The sequence below is a fragment of the Poromitra crassiceps genome, assembly GCF_964638095.1.
Source record: "Poromitra crassiceps genome assembly, chromosome: 9".
Classification (NCBI taxonomy): domain Eukaryota; kingdom Metazoa; phylum Chordata; class Actinopteri; order Beryciformes; family Melamphaidae; genus Poromitra; species Poromitra crassiceps.
In genome coordinates, this window is record NC_139630.1 from 21,067,128 (window position 1) to 21,084,627 (window position 17,500).

General features: G+C 45.1%; 1 protein-coding gene across 1 annotated transcript in view; it reads right to left on the reverse strand.

Moving 5' to 3' along the window:
• trim67 (tripartite motif containing 67) overlaps positions 1 to 17,500 on the reverse strand; it is a gene marked incomplete at both ends in the record, with an annotated part of 107,665 nt that overhangs the window by 7,108 nt on the left and 83,057 nt on the right. Inside the window, 2 exons of the mRNA XM_083642488.1 lie at positions 7,166 to 7,344; positions 9,367 to 9,491. Of these exons, the coding sequence (XP_083498614.1) occupies positions 7,166 to 7,344; positions 9,367 to 9,491 (304 nt within the window). The remainder of the gene's footprint in view (positions 1 to 7,165; positions 7,345 to 9,366; positions 9,492 to 17,500) is intronic.

The window sequence follows — 17,500 nt, forward strand, 5'->3', positions numbered from 1 at the left end:
TAAACAGCGTGTTTAAATGGCACATTTCTCCATCTTATGTGCACAAACACATGATACTGTAGCTGTTTTGGGACTGAGCTGAATGAGAGAGACGGGACAGCTCTGTTCTCAGATCTGAGAGAGGTGGAGCCGGAGGTAAACAACATCATCAAACACAAACATGGGATGATTAGCTACATGAAACCAAACAGCACTACAGTTAGGCAGGACAAACCCACCGCTCTAACCACGCTGTAATGTAATCACTATGGGAGATTTCTGCATTCTGGGCTCATTTCAATCTAGTATTAAACATACTTGCGGGTCATGTTTAAATAAAAACACGGGTTGTATCGATAAATATGCACCATCACTACTACAAAATGAAAAAATAATTTTGAAAAAGGCCGAAATAATAAATTAAATCAAGCTCTGTTTAGAGGAGCAAATGCAGCGTTTCAGCCCGCTGGAATAAAAACGGCACAGCAAAAAATCGTCACTCCTCGCCTTTAAGAGTGGATTCCCAACTGGATTTTTTGATTTGACCATTGGTCTGCCACTTAAATTGTAGCCAACCCCTGTGACACGTAATGGTGAATGTACATTTTTGATTGGTTTGAGTTATACTGACGAAAATCGCGTAATTTCCCTTCAGTCGCTTGGCTGCTCGATTTAACTTTGAAAAAACATTGACATACCACACACGAAATTGTTCGCAAACTTGTTCTCTCAAACACTGTCGAGTCAGTTTTCGTTTTTCGTTTGGGGTTTTTTTGTTATTCGTGTCAAAACGTGCAGTGCGCCATGTAAAAATCCCCCCTGCTTTTTCCTCATTTAGCGCGAGAGAGCAGAGCACTGAGAGCAGAGCAGAGTAGCTGCAGCTGTGCTGGGCTGCGCCCCTCCCCCTCCCCCTCCCTCCTCTCTCTCTGCACAATCAAGTCAGTGGTGGAGTGCTTCTCAATGTGGGGTCAGGGGAGAGGATTCAAGATTCTCTGTTGTCTCTCTCAACCTAATATATATGGAATTCTGAACAAAATCATATCTAGGCTACATTAAAAAAAAATCTGATTTGCATCTGAGAAACCAAATTTCATCATATTGGGGGTCCATGGCCCCAATGTGAACTAAATTAGGAGTCCTTAATATGAAAAAGGTTAAGAATGATTTACAGAAACACAATGCCATGGGTATTCCCTTTCCCTTCCTTTTATTTCTATTTATGATGAGGCAGGATTTGGTTTATCAATAATACATATAATTTCACCTTTTTTTCTCGATGCCCCTCCCACACACACCCCCTCCCAAAAGTGTTACACACTGTTTTTTAAAAATATCTATATATATTTTTAGGCTACATAAAGTAGTCTGTACAAATGTTATAATGTATAAGCTCACAGAATAAACTTATGTATGACAGTATGAATAGATGTAGCCTACAAATAAGCAAATTGCCTAGATTATCATACATTGTTCTGATACAATACATTTCTTAATTAGCCTGGCTTTTGACTATCTGACACATTGTTTTACACATTTATCCATCTATTGGTAAACATGGAGGAATTCATGTAGGCCAGGGATACTCAACTTGCTTTGACCAGGGGCCACTTTTGCAAAATGACAGGAGGCGAGGGGCCAGTTAATAAACTAAGATTAATAATATTATTTTCTTCTGTAGTGGATTGTAGTCCCTCCCCCATAACAATAAACAAGAAAAGTTAGAAATTCAGTTTGGTCACTTGACTTCAATTCAGTTCTCAAATCTGTTCAGAGTAAACCCTCTTCATAAATAAAGGCTCTCTCCAAAAAGAAAATGAATCAAACATCTCTTAGATGGGGGGCCAGTCGTGGGCCGCATCTGGCCCCCGGGCCACAAGTTGAGTATCACTGATGTAGGCTATGCACACAGTTATCTTCAGAGGCAGTGGAGGTGCGACCCATCTGACTTTGTCAATGTGAACTACAGTAAATGATCTTTGATTAAAGCCTCAATCCATAATTGCAGTATTATGCTCCAGTTAGCTGAACATGAATTTCAAATGCATTTTGAGACTATATAGAGGTTTCATGTTAAACAGAGCTGTATGTTAAGTTATCATGGGTTAGGAAAGTTGTAAAATACCTATTTCTAAGGCTAACTAAGTATCTGTGTAACTAGATCTGACATGTCTTGATAACTAAAACCTTTAATTTATGCTAAATGTTGGGTAATGCATACATTAACCATTTAATAGACAAATGTGGTCTAGATCAGGGTTTTTCAACTGGTGGGTCGGGACCCAAACATGGATCGCGGGGCCGTTTTGAGTGGGGGGTAAATTATAATTAAAAAAATCTGATGCCGCGCTTTTAAATTGAAGGACATACCTTGAAGCAACATATGTCCTACTATGGTGAAGGCATGGCCCGCCCGACTCTGCCTCTGATTGGCTTACCCTGATATTTTACCCTAACCTTAAAGCCCCATTATGTAGTTTTTCTATTTTTAGGGAAACTGTGCCTCCACAGTTACAGATGCCAATAAATGCTACACTTCCCTGTTTGTACATTCAGATATCAGCATTATTTTAGTGTTTCGGTTTATACTCTACTTTGCTAACTCTCTGCTATCTCTGCAGTGCTTCATAACTGATTCGCTGGTCGGGGGAATAACTCCAAATATCCCTAAATGTTATTGTTGCGACTTCTTTTAGTGAAATAATTCAGATTCTTGAAACTTAATGAACATCACCAGTTTAACTTGTTTAAAAAAAAACATATAGGCCTGTAATTAGTGGGTGGGCCAGCGGCAGGGCCACTGTTTGTATTTGCCAATATTGTTGTTCTTCTGGGAGGTTGGACTTCCCATGCATGAAAATAAACCAAACTTTGGACAAAGGTCCAGTCCCATGCCAAAACTTTGTCAACGCGAATTTGGCGCTAATAGTCCTGATGGTGGCGCTACAGTCTAAATTTTCAAAAATTGAAAATTCATAACAAATCAGGCATACGCGCTACCGCTTTACAACTTTCACCGAAATGTGGGCCCAAGTCAGGAGAAATGTTTGTATACTGCAACCGATGGCCAATTATGAAGTCCAAAGACTGCAAAACTGCAGAAACTGTTAAACTAATTAAACCCTACTCCTAGCAGCAGCTATAATTCAAGTTAAGTCTGCCTTTTTATTTCACTTGATATCAGGCCGCTATGCGGCCTTCAAATCTAGTTTGGTGGGGCCCTGGCGTCGTATTGTGTTGTGTGTGTAAGGTCTGTGTATTGATATGCATGTGTCCTGCACTCTGTTGGGATCCCAGCAGTGCACTCCACCAGTTTGAAGTTGATTGGATGAAATGTTCTCGAGATAAACCGCTTTTTGTGTTCCCAGTAGGTGGCGCTATACCGAATTGCACCAAATACGCCACTGAATTCCATCACGTCTCCTAAGCGTACTCCCCCAGTTTGATGTCGATGAGATGAATTGTTCAAGATAAACCACTTTTTGTTTGCCAGTAGGTGGTGCTATGCTGAATTGCACGGAATTCGGCACTGCACTCCATCAGGTCCCCCTAAGCGCATTCCCCAAGTTTGAAGTCAATCGGACAAACGGTTCTCAAGATAAACCGCTTTTTGTGCTTGCCAGTAGGTGGCGCTGTGCCGAATAGCACAAAATTCGGGCACTGAACTCTATCAGGTCACCCTAAGCGCACTCCCCACGTTTGAAGTCAATCCAACAAATGGTTCTCGAGATGAACCACTTTTTGTGTTTGCCAGTAGGTGGCGCTGTGTCGAATTGCACAAAATGTGTCACTGCACTCCATCAGGTCCCCCTAAACACACTCCCCAAGTTTGAAGTCGATCGGACAAGTGGTTCTCAAGATAAACTGCTTTTTGTGTTTGCCAATAGGTGGCGCTATGCTGAGTCTGTGTGTGTTTGGGGGTGGGCTGGCGTGGTATCAGACTTACTTTCGTGACGCAAATTGTGACTGACACTGCCCGCGGCCCGCCAACCAATCCGACCTGGTGTGTGGACATGATGTGGTTTGCAGGACTTTCCAGGTGGTTTCCAGGACTTTCCATGTAGTTCCAGGATATTCCAGCACTTTCCAGGTGGTTCAAGGACTGTGCAACCTGCCCATGACCCTCTCCAGATAATAACCCACTGCCATGCACATTTTCAGCCCAATCCGACCTGGGGTGTGGGCATGAGGTCGTTTCAAGGTGGTTTCCAGGACTTTCCAGGTGTTTTCCAGGATTTTCCAGGTGGTTCAAGTACTGTGCAACCTGCCCATGACCGTGCCAAGATAATAACCCACAGCCATGCAAATTTTCAGCCCAATCCGACCTGGGGTGTGGGCGTGAGGTGGTTTCCAGGACTTTCCAGGTGGTTTCCAGGACTTTCCAGGATTTTCCAGGTGGTTCAAGTACTGTGCAACCTGCCCATGACCTTGCCCAGATAATAACCCACAGTCATGCAAATTTTCAGTCCAATCCGACCTGGGGTGTGGGCATGAGGTGGTTTCCAGGACTTTCCAGGTGGTTTCCAGGACTTTCCAGGATTTTCCAGGTGGTTCAAGTACTGTGCAACCTGCCCATGACCTTGCCCAGATAATAACCCACAGCCATGCAAATTTTCAGCCCAATCCGACCTGGGGTGTGGGCATGAGGTGGTTTCCAGGACTTTCCAGGTGGTTTCCAGGACTTTCCAGGATTTTCCAGGTGGTTCAAGTACTGAACAACCTGACCATAACCTTGCCCAGATAATAACCAACAGCCATGCAAATTTTCAGCCCAATCGGAGCTGGGGTGTGGGCGTGAGGGGTTTTCCAAGACCTTCCAGGCATGAATTACATTTGACGTGAGGCCCACTTTTTCAGGCGTTTGGCAATGTAATGAGTGATGAATCCTAATTTCCCCTTAAAATTTGATTTAAAACAAAAAAATGCACGATTTTGGCCAGGACACTTTTGATTTGTTGTTTATTTGCCATATACTAGTAAATATAACAAGATAGGTGCATCATAAACTGTTACAAATATGTTTTTCAGAAAAACACACAAACGGGTTTGTCCTCCCTACTACAGTACAGCACACGTTACAGGGATGAGATCTGGATTGTGATGGGGGCTGAGGTGATGTGAGAGTGGACTTCTCTGTGAAGAAGAGACATCTTCTTGTCAGTAAATGTTTAATGAGAGTTTGCTGCTTCTCCTGCCGCAGTGTGACAGAGTGAGCTTTTCATGTCTCCTGCAGCTCCCTGATGACTTTGTTAGCTTGGTAGTGTATGAGCCCCTGGGGGTCCCTCTGTGTGTGTGTGTGTGTGTGTGTGTGTGTGTGTGTGTGTGTGTGTGTGTGTGTGTGTGTGTGTGTGTGTGTGTGTGTGTGCGTGCGTGCGTGCGTGCGTGTGTGTGTGTGTGTGTGTGTGTGTGTGTGTGTGTGCATGTGTGTGTGTGTGTGTGTGTGTGTGGCTTTGCAGTGTGAGATCTAACGATGAAGACATAATGATGAGAGAGGATGAAGAGCACCACCATACAAAGGCTACAATCACACTAATCCGGAAAGCGCATAGCTTTTGCTATAGTTACGCCTTGCGTACGTTGGGTACCGCTGTGCGGGCTCACTTGCTCCCTCGCCCGCCCTGGAGCTCGCCCACTATGCGGGCTCACTTGCTCTTATGACATCACTGATGACCACTGCGCATCGTGGCCTCGCCTGCTCTATGACATCACTGATGACATCATCATGGATGACATCATTACTGATGACATCATCACTGAACTTATATAGCCAGGAAAAATCTGGCCCCGTCAGGCCACCCGCACAGCCCAGGGGTGGAAGCCATTGTCTCCATCTGGTTGACATCATCACTGAACTATAGCCTCAGCCTTAGGCAATCAGCGTTAGGGCAATTCATCTGCCCTAATTTAAAAATCCGGCTGCGTCAGTTCCCCCGCACAGGTGCCCTTTACACAGTACCGAAAAAAGGTATCGTTGGGTACCGGTACTGAATTCCAGGTACCGGAACTGGTACAAATGTGAAGCGCACCCACCCGTACGTAGCATAGAGAGCCAAAGTCATCATGCCTACTACCAGGTTTGGCATGCGCACCAAGAGATTTCATCCGCCAGTTATTTTCCCATAGACATTTCGTAAAATGCTTATAAAAATAGTTTTACTTGATTAAACCAAACGATTCAGCTAGAAACAGGAGAGACCAGAGAACATTTCACTCGGGCCAAAACATAAAAAAAAAATAAGGGAAAAAAACATTTTCGATTATTTTTTTGTTAAAAATGTTGATGTATAAAGGCGTCTGCCATGGCCTCTGTACGCCATGTCATAAGAAACACATGAATCTGTCATATTCTTCAGTTAATAATACTGCCACCTACTAGTAGAAGACAAATGACAGCTTAGGGTCTAGTTTGAAAATGTAACAAGGAACAAGGAATGAGGAGGACAGGGAAGACGGAGCAAGGCATGAAGAGGAAATAAGGATAATAAGAGAAAAAATATGAACCACTGGCAAAAAGTATGAGAAAAGAAATAAAGTGATAATAGCATTATTGAGGATGAGGAAGAAAGGAGAGAAGAAAAGAGAAATGATGAAGGGAGGAAAAGGACAGCAAAGAGATAAAGAGGAGAAAAGTGGGCAAAATTGGGAGAATACAATAAATAATGTTTTTACAATTACAATGCAGATTATTTGAGATGAATGAAAAAATAAAATCGCAATTTTTGCCAGTTCCTGTAATTTTACCGCAAAAAATCGCACAAAATGTCGCAAATTGTATTGCAAATTTTGAGAAAAGCCGACGCAAAATCAAGCTTTTATGATCGCAATAATCACAAAAAAACTGTGCGAGATCCTGGAGGGACTGCTCTATGTACATGTACATGAATCAGGTACTCACCACGTGATGAAATATTAATCCATAGTTACATGAAACGTCATTTTCTGAGTAAATCCCCACACCGGGTTACTTCCTTGTTTGCCTGTAAAGAGCGCTTCCGCTGTACACAGCACATGTGCGTGTACAGCCTGGCGGCCATGTTTAGAAAGTAGTTCCGGCTATCTATTTACCTGGAAAAAAGATAATTTCTCCACATTTTGGATTAATATTTCATCGTGTGGTGGTTTTCCATTTTACTTGCTTGATTGGATGTGAGTGAGTGTGTGTGCGTGCGTGTGTGTGTGTGTTACCTACCTGTTGGTGTGGGAGTTGTTGTGCATGAACCAGGAGCGGTTGTTGTCCACGTACATGGCCCAGGCCTTGTCGTCCTTGCCCAGCATCATGTCCTTCACCGTGTTGATCCTGGCCACGCCGAACGCCGGGTCCGGGTGGTTGTCATAGCGATCGATGCTGACCTCCCAGTAGTGGATGCCCTGAGGTTCAAGAGAGGCTTAAGTTAAGTTAAGGGCCCACATTCACATTGTTGTCCCCCAGCTATAGGGAACCTAGAGAGGGACTATGCATGGGTCCTGGTCCGTCACACTATAACGTTGCCTCTGTGCCCCGAGGCGGGAGGGACGAGAAGGAGAACCTGAGATCAATGTGAACTCAATCAATCACAGGATCACAGAGAGCCAAACTTGTAGAACTACACTCACTAAACAAGCCAAGGAACATCATCAGACTCTGCAGTTGTATTAAATGTGACGATTACGGCGATCAAGCTGGCAGAAGGCAAGACGGTGACGCTGGTGAAGTTTTGCCGCAATGCAGCTTGGGAAAAACGTTTTCACACATTGCTTTGCTAATAACTCATTAGTGAATCTTGAAGTACAGTATAACGTACTCATCTTAATGTGCCCTACACAACACCATTAAAAGAAATAAAAATAAAATAAAAATCTGAAACCATAATACAGAATGGCATTGAGATTCAGATTTGGGCCAAAAGTTCAACCTTTCCTGGGGAAATACCAGAGCTGGTTGGTTCTTAACTAGGGATGGGATGCTTCCTCTAGGGGGAGGCTGCCACTAAAGGGGAAGTAGGCCTTGAATGATTATTTGATTTTAGACAGGCTCCATGCTGAGAATCAAGAACGCGTATTTTACAATTTTCAGTAAATTATGTACAGTATCGCAATATGTATTGTATCGCAATGTACCGAGATACAATCGTATCGTGACCCATGTATCGTGATACGTATCGTATCGTGAGGTCCTTGCCAATACCCAGCCCTACCGCCAACTAGAGAACAAATACAATTGCGTATAACGCGGAAGAGAGAAAAAGTGGGAGTGGTGAATAAGGTGTATATGCTGTAAGGAAATATGAAAGACAGAAATGAAAATCCAATTTAAGCACAAATTCTTTCTTTAAAAAAAATTGCAGCTGGTGGGGGGGACACTATGTCAGTTGAGAATCGAGACGCACAAAATATGTTATGTATTTTACGCCTTCACACTCACATACACACATTGTGAGATCATCAGTGATGTCACAGAATTTAGCATGTAAAGCTTGGTTCATCGCTCCGGAGTCTTTGTGATAATTTCCAGAATTTCATTTACCATCCTACTATAATTGGAGAGCTGTCTCTTTGTTTGTCTGGAGTTGCAAGGCGTACCGTTGCTCCGATCACCCCCAAAATTTGCCAAAACACTTTTCAGGGGTCTGGAATGTATCTGGTGCAAAAAAACAAAACAACAACAACATGATATTTCATGTATTTAGGCTTTAACACTTCACACTCACAGAGCTATTGTGACATCATCACCATCCCTTCCCAGCTTTGCACTGATGATGTCACCCATGATGTCATTGATGTCACTATTGCTCGAGTGAGATCACTGATGATACCACAATTGGCTAATTTGCCTGTGGTTGCCATCACCGTCTGATTTTGGCAGCAGATCTCTCTCTGCTTTGTTCAGCTCAACATTCATGGTCAACCCATACCTGAGGCCTTTCAACTGAGGGCCTGGTCTGACCAGGAGGGCTACTGTACACTCTCAACAACCCAATCCCTGACAGAGATGAGGTCAGCGGGCAGGGGAGCTATGGAGAACACTGAGCGATGACCTCATAACCACTGATGATGTCATGCCCCACAATCGTCAAGTACCACCCACTGATGATGTGGCATAAGTTGACATAAAGGTCGTCACAATGCACCCCCCCCCCCCAAAAAAAAAACACATACACACACACACACACACACACACACACACACACACACACACACACACACAACTCCAGTCTCTCCACCCTATTTCTAGTTGTATTAATGTGAAACTGTTTTGACCAGGACTTCCTGGAAGAGATCTTGGATCTGAATGAGAGCTTCCTGGATAAATACATAAATAAATGGATCTCTGGAAATGTCTCCCGCCCCGTCTGTATATTGAGCTCATCATAAACTGGAAAACTTGGAAAACACACATGTGTTTGTGTTTACCTTAGAGAAAGCGGCGGTGCCCAGCACCACGCGGTCGTCGTAGCTGCTGCAGCTGACCGTCTGGTTCTCGTTGGTCAAAACGATGTCCCGGTGGGCAGAGCTGGGGTCAAAGGTGAACCAGGCGACTGGAGGAAGGAAACAACAGTTAGCCATCATGCTCCAACCAAAATTATCCACATTTATTCCTTATTATTATGGACAGAGAATCATCACTAGGTGAGACGGAAAATTGGGAGCTGGAATTCAGGAGAGGTATTGGGATTCAAAGCCACGCAGCCACAGGCTGGGCTTCCATCCAATCACCTTGAGGCAAATGATGAAGAAAAGCAGCAAACATCAACTCAATACATTACTCAATATAGGACCTATATACCTTCTTGCTGTGAGGCAACTGTGCTAACCACTGAGCCACCGTGCCGTCACGGTAAACTAAAATACAAAAAAATGACTTAGTTTTACTCTTAGTCACTATTTTTGTGTTGACACACTATAATCTACTTTCCATATTGTAATAATGGCAACTGATGGCATCTGGTGGGTCATAACTGTGAGTGAGTGCAGTTACAGGGGGAGAGCACGCGCACACACACACACACACACACGCACACACGCACACGCACACACACGCACACACACACACGCGCTCATGCTAGAGGCTAAAACTGCAAATCTGCTATGTAAAGACAGAAATGCTTCATCAGCAAGATACAACCACATGGTGCACCACAGCATGAGTGGTGACACATGCAAGATTTATACACACATGCACAGACACACACACACACACACACACACACACACACACACACACACACACACACACACCATACCATAGACTGTATTCACCTTATGTACTGTAGAAGAGACAGTCTGGCTTGAGAGACTAACTTCCTGTGACTCATAAACTTAGTCTGACTCATATGTGAGTCAAACTAGGTTTGACCAGGTGACTCAGACTAGTTTGAGCAGGTAAAACAGTCTGCGTTTTGAACAGGAAGTCACGACACAATGAGTCAAGTGGGCGGGGCTACATAAGGTGAATAGACTGTTGATTTGTGTTCTCCTGTTTTGCAGCCTTGAGTGTGGCATTTTGACCGTCGCCATCTTTTCTTTTTTGACAGAAGTAACCATATTTGGACGAGAAGAAGAGCTGCAGCGCCGCCTGCTATTGGTCGGCGATCGACGACCAATCAATCATGTCAATCATGTCCCAAAGTATAGTCTGCTTTATCATACTTATTTGACACCATGATTTGACACTACCGGTAAATGGCACCATAATTGACTAAATGAACATCTTGCTGTGTTGAAGAACAGTTGAAACGTGATTGAGACCATCAGCTCATTAGGAAAGTGTTTACTGAGCTCATACATTCATTGAGAAGTTGGGTCATTCCCATTGACTTCTATACAATCTGACTTATTTTTGAACGGGTGAGTTCTAGAACAGTTGCTGTGAACTGGGAAATTAGCTACAGACAGAGGCCAAAACTGTGCCTGGTACCAGGCTGTAAACATCTTTATTAGTTGGACATTTTAACATGCAGGGCTTTTTGCAGCCAAACCTCATGTGGCCATTTGAGGAACTCCGCGTTTTTGTCACTTCCGCGCTGGCTTAATTTTTCCACCACGGAGGTTGCCGCTTGACACGCATTGAAATCAACCATGCAGTGTTCATATCTAAAAGTGTACATCAAAAGCCATGTTTGTTTTGCGGCTTAATTTGCGGCGAGCAACCCAGCGCTGACAAGTGTCACACATCCCATAATGTCTTTTCTCTGTGTCCCTGCAAAGCACTGAGGAGGAGGAGGAGGAGGAGGAGGAGGGGTGAGAGGAAGGGAGGAAGAAAGGAGGTGAGAAGACAGAGAGAAACAGAACCAAACGAATGAACGCTTATCAGTCAGAAAACACTCTGCTGCCCATTGTTATTGTAGCTGGCAGAGAGCGAGGGTGTGTGTGTGTGTGTGTGTGTGTGTGTGTGCGTGCGTGTGTGCGCGTGTGCGTGCGTGTGCGTGTGTGTGTGTGTGCGTGTGCGTGCGTGCGTGTGTGTGTGTGTGTGTGTGTGTGCGTGCGTGCATGCGTGTGTGTGTGTGTGTGTGCGTGCGTGCGTGTGTGCGTGCGTGCGTGCGTGCGTGTGTGTGTGCGCACATGCTTGTCTGGGTTTAGGGTAAACTCTCCGCCCTCATCTGCTGTTATGGAAGCTTTTGTGCTTGTCCTTCTGTCTCCTCTCCTCCTTTCTCTGCCTCTCCTTCTATCCTTTCCTTGTTTCCTTTCCTCTCTTCTCTTCTTCTCTGCCTGATCTTCCTCAGAGTCTTTGTGCTTTTCTCATGCCACGGACAGAGCATGATCCCTCCATGAATGCCAATCTAGTAGAGGGGACCCACTGCTACTACTAATATTATTATTATTATTATTATTATTAGCATTAGCATTATTAGTATTAGTATTATTATTATATTATTATCCATCCATCCATCTTCAACCGCTTATCTGGGATTGGGTCGTGGAGGTAGCAGTTCTAGCAGGGGACCCCAAACTTCTCTTTCCCTGGCCACATTAAGCAGCTCTGACTGGGGGATCCCGAGGCGTTCCCAGGCCAGCGTGGAGATAGAACCTCTCCACCCAGCCCTCCGTCTGCCCCGTGGTCTCCTCCCAGCTGGACGTGCCTGGAACACCTCCCTCCTGGCTCCTTTCTACGTGAAGGAGCAGCATCCGGCTCTACTGCGAGTCCCTCACAGATGACTGAGCTTCTCACCTTATCGCTCAGGTAGATGCCAGACAAACCCTCCTGTGCAAACCCATTTCAGCCACTTGTATCCGTGATCTTGTTCTTTCAGTCATGAGCCATCCTTCACGACCATAGGTGAGGGTAGGAACCAAGATCAATCGGTAGATCTAGAGCTTTGCCTTCTGCCTCAGCTCTCTTTTCATCACATCGGTGCGGTAAAGCGATCGCAATAGTGCTCCCACTGCTCTGATCCTCCGGCTCATTTCCCGCTCCATCGTCCCCTCGCTCGAGAACAAGAACCTGAGATACTTGAACTCCTTCACTTGGGGTAAGGACTCAGTCCCTACCTGGAGGAGACAATCCATCAGTTTCCTGCTGAGAACCATGGCCTCAGATGTAGAGGTGCTGATCCTCACCTCAGCCACTTCACACTCTGCTGTGAACAGATCTAGTGAGTGCTGAAGGTCCCAGACCGATGATGCCATCAGGACCACTTCGTCCTCGAGAAGCAGTGATACAATCCTCAGCCCACCGAACTGCAACCCCCCCCCCCCCCCCCAAAACTAAGCCTCCAAATCCTGTCCATGAATAGTGACCCCCTTACCCATACTCCCGCAGCATCTTACCCATACTCCCGCAGCATCTTACCCATACTCCCGCAGCATCTTACCCATACTCCCGCAGCACCTCCTACAGTTTCTCCCGAGGAACCCGGTCATAATCGTGCATTCCTTTATAACTGGGAACTGGTAATCTTACGACTTCAAAAGGTCATGAGCTGGGCGGTGACGTCATCAGAGCTGGTATTTCCCATTCCAAACTCGTAGGAGCCTCAGCAGCCCCAACCTAAAAAAATCCAAGATGGCCGCGCCGCGCAACAACAGTAGTTATAATCGTAGTCATGTTGTTTAGCACTTCTGTCTTGTTTGTGTCTCATTAAATCAGCTGTACACACAGCACTGCCTAACTTCTATCTGTGTGGACATGAGGCTGCAGTGTTTGTATGCGCAAAATGCCGCGAAATGCCATGTTGTCAATTGTTATTGCTAACAATGGCTAGCCTGGCTAGCGACTGGATCTGATCAATGAACAGTGAACTTCCCAGCTCAAGTTTTCTGCAAATGGAACGCTAACAAAACGGATGTGATGTCATTTAGCCTCCACATCCCAGTTATTTTGCGATAAAGGAACGCACGATAAGCCTTCTCCAGATCCACTAAACACATGTAGACCAGAAGGGCCATACTCCCTGGTGCCCCCTCCAGGATCCTTGCAGGAGTGAAGAGCTGCTCCGTTGTTCCACGACCAGGATGGAATCCACATTGTTCAATCAGAGGTTTGATTACCGGCCGGACCTCCTTTCCTCTCATCCACCTTAGAGCAGACTTTCTCCAGGAGGCTGAGTCATGTGATGCCTCTGTAGCTGGCACACACCCTCTGCTCCCCCTTTTTAAACAGGGGAACCCCTTTCTCTCTCTCTCTCTCTCTTTCTCTCACTCCCTCTCTCTTTCTTTCTCTCTCTCCCTCCCTCTCCCTCCCTCTCTCCTTCCTTCTCTCTCTCCCTCCCTCTCTCCTTCCTTCTCTCTCTGTCCCTCTCTCTCCTTCCTTTTCTCTCTCCCTCCCTCTCTCCTTCCTTCTCTCTCTCCCTCCCTCCCTCTCTCCTTCCTTCTCTCTGTCTCTCCCTCTCTCCTTCCTTCTCTCTCTCTCTCTCCCTCCCTCTCCTTCCTTCTCTCTCTCCCTCCCTCCCTCTCTCCTTCCTTCTCTCTCTCCCTCCCTCCCTCTCTCCTTCCTTCGCTCTGTCTCTCCCTCTCTCCTTCCTTCTCTCTCTCTCTCCCTCCCTCTCCTTCCTTCTCTCTCTCTCTCCCTCCCTCTCCTTCCTTCTCTCTCCCTCCCTCCCTCTCTCCTTCCTTCTCTCTCTCTCCCTCCCTCTCCTTCCTTCTCTCTCTCCCTCCCTCCCTCTCTCCTTCCTTCTCTCTCCCTCCCTCCCTCTCTCCTTCCTTCTCTCTCTCTCCCTCCCTCTCCTTCCTTCTCTCTCTCCCTCCCTCCCTCTCTCCTTCCTTCTCTCTCTGTCTCTCCCTCTCTCCTTCCTTCTCTCTCTCTCTCCCTCCCTCTCCTTCCTTCTCTCTCTCTCTCCCTCCCTCTCCTTCCTTCTCTCTCTCCCTCCCTCCCTCTCTCCTTCCTTCCTTCTCTCTCTCCCTCCCTCCTTCCTTCTCTCCCTCCCTCCCTCTCTCCTTACTTCTCTCTCTGTCCATCTCTCTCATTCCTTTTCTCCCTCCCTCCCTCTCTCTGTCCCTCTCTCTCCCTCCCTCCCTCCCTCTCTCTGTCCCTCTCTCTCCTTCCTTCTCTCTCTCCCTCCCTCCCTCTCCTTCCTTCTCTCTCTCCCTCCCTCCCTCCCTCCCTCTCTCCTTCCTTCTCTCTCTCTTCCTCCCTCCCTCCTTCCTCCTCTCTCTGTCCCTCTCTCTCTCTCTCTCTCCTTCATTCTATCTCTGTCCCTCTCTCTCTCTCTCTCCTTCCTTCTCTCTCTCTCCCGCCCTCTCTCCTTCCTTCTCTCTCTCTCTCCCTCACTCTCTCCTTCCTTCTCTCTGTCCCTCTCTCTCTCTCCTTCCTTCTATCTCTGTCCCTCTCTCTCTCGCCTTCCTTCTCTCTCTCTCTCCCTCTACCCAGCCAGTCAAAGCAGATGGTGGCTCAGCTAGAGTCAGGTCTGCTGGAGGTTTCTTGCTGTGTTTCCTTGCTGCCGTTACTAAATAAAGAGCTGCTCTATTTGGAAAGCCTCCCCAGAAAACTCTTGTTATGATTTGGCGCTATAGTCGAAAAATCCTTATATAACGAGTTTTAAGGCTGGAACCAATTAGCCAACCCGTGACCTACTGAATCGTGAGTGACCACAAAACATTCGTTTGGAGCAAAAGCAAAAAAGAACAACTACGTTAACAACTCATTTTTGTTGGTACACCCTGAACGTGAAAGGGTGTGATGAATAGGTTGGCTAAGATGCATCCACCTGTCAGCATCATTAAATACACTTGTAAATGTAAATAAGGAATGTATTTAGGCACAATTAGAATTGACAGTAGACGACCCGTCGCGATGTGTTTTACTGGAAGACCTTACATTTGATTCACTTACAGTAACTGCTCCATGGATTATACATTATGTATGCCCAAATGAAGAGTGGCGCCTGGTAATCCATTTAGTTTGGATAATCCAAAAACTTTGAATAGATGTTTTTCATGCTGCTCGGTCGCTGCCTGTTTAATCAGCAGACAGACAGACAGCACTACTAATATCCGCATAATAGTAGTGGATGGAAACGCACATAATTTCACATTTTCTTATGCCGATTTTCTGAAAATTCGGTTCAAATTTGCGATACACCAAATACACACAATCAGACAGACAAGGCGACTCTGAAGCCGTCTGCACCTGCTGCACTCTCTAGCCTACATGGAGTAAAGAAACGCTTCAATGAGGTAGCCTAAGTGTCCATAAAACTAATGCCACCGCAGATTTTCTGTTGTGGACTCGACTGTGATCTATTTGTCAACTTTACTGCAACGTGAGTAGTAGGGGTGTCACGATACACTCAGTTCACGATACGATACGTATCACGATACTGGGTTCACGATAACGATACGATACGATACGATTTTAACAATATTTTTTTAAACTTGAATAATGACAATATATGACTGGAAAAGTAGTATTTTATTTGAAATGCACAAATACAAAACATGCTGTTGTGGGAAATTGTTATTACAATAACAACTAGAAAAAACATGAGATTGGAGATAAGGCTTATCTTGAAATAGAATGAGTTACACCGTCACTTAGATTTACTTTGAACTAAAAGGTTTCTCAGCAGTATAAATTCTCATTATGCATCTTCAGTTTTTCTTCAAACTCAAACAACAAGACTTTTCTTAGTCTATTTTTTATGCATCTTCAGTTTTTCCTGTCAAGTAAACAGTTTTGCCAGAAACTCAATTGAATGGTTTCTCTCCTGTATAACTTCTCATGTGACTTGTTCAACTGAACTACTTTCCACACATTGAACTTCAACAAACAAAGGCGTTTCTTTCTATTTTTGAAAAAAAAAAAATTTTTTTTTTTTTTTTTTTTTTTCACGATATGAGATTTCATCTCAACGATACATATCGTGACGTTTTACTATCGCGAAATTTCGTGGGACGATATATTGTGACACCCCTAGTGAGTAGGCTACGTGACCAATTGAGAGCGCATGAGGTAATTAAAAGAAATGGGGAAGAATAAGAAGTGTTTCTGTAGACTACCTCTACCTGCTACCTCCATTTGAAGACCTTGGATTAATTGAAGAAAGACCGATAATAGCTGAGTTTGTAACGCTGACGAAGCAGAAAGAAATCAACAAAGCAGCCGCGCAACTCATCCAGAGCAGTACAACTGTTGTCGTGCACGCATGTGACTGTCTGTGTGTGTGAGAGAGAGAAAGAGAGAGGGGGGGAGTGAGACAGAGTTATTAGCTTTGCACACCTTGGAAGCTCAGCTGCGCTCCTCCTGAGTCCGGAGACATATTACATTAAATTGGCCATTGTGGGCTGCTGGGTTGGGCTGGGTTCTGAATTTTCAGATATTTTAACGGGCCGGGCCGGGCGGGCTGGCTCCAATGACGGGTTGGGTTGGTGCGGGCCTTAAAAAACCCTGACCCGCTCATCACTACCGCATAGAGGAAAAACATATCAGAGTGTATCAGAGATAGAGTACGTTATAAATATAGCCACGTTATAAACAACTAACCAACACTGGTGGTCCGTATGGAAACAGCGTTACTCGAAATGGTTCAAAGTTATATCAATTTGGTCATTCAGTGGCGTTTTATTGCCATATATCTAACGTTAGCACCCACAGCTAACAGCTAGCATTACACAGTACCAGAGCCCAGCTACTCAGGCAGCTCTGTTAGCCAGGAAGGGCCTCGCGCTACATTTAATGCATAAACTATAGCTGATAATATACATTGACGTACACCATGCGCGAACACCACCGTGACGTAACCTTGTACCAAATCGGCCATTCATTTGAGCCCCCCCCCCCCCAAAAAGCAGGTTTGAACCCATAGAGGGCACTCTCGCTGCCTGAAATTATACAGTTTGTACAATTGTAACAGTTTGGTCTCAAATGTGGAGATTTATAACCAGAATCCTTTACGCACCACCTCAAAAGCCATATTGGTTAAAAGCTGAAAAAAGTGTTTTGGGCGTTAGTTAGACTTTAACAAAAGTTTATGGGAGTGGAAATTTGTGTTCAGCAGGATAATCCTCACAAACGAAGAGCTCTATATGTGAACATGTGCTTATTTGGCAAAAGGACTCACTACTAAAGGCTTGCAGCCAATTCAATTAGGCATAGTTTGGCTGCTTAGAAATT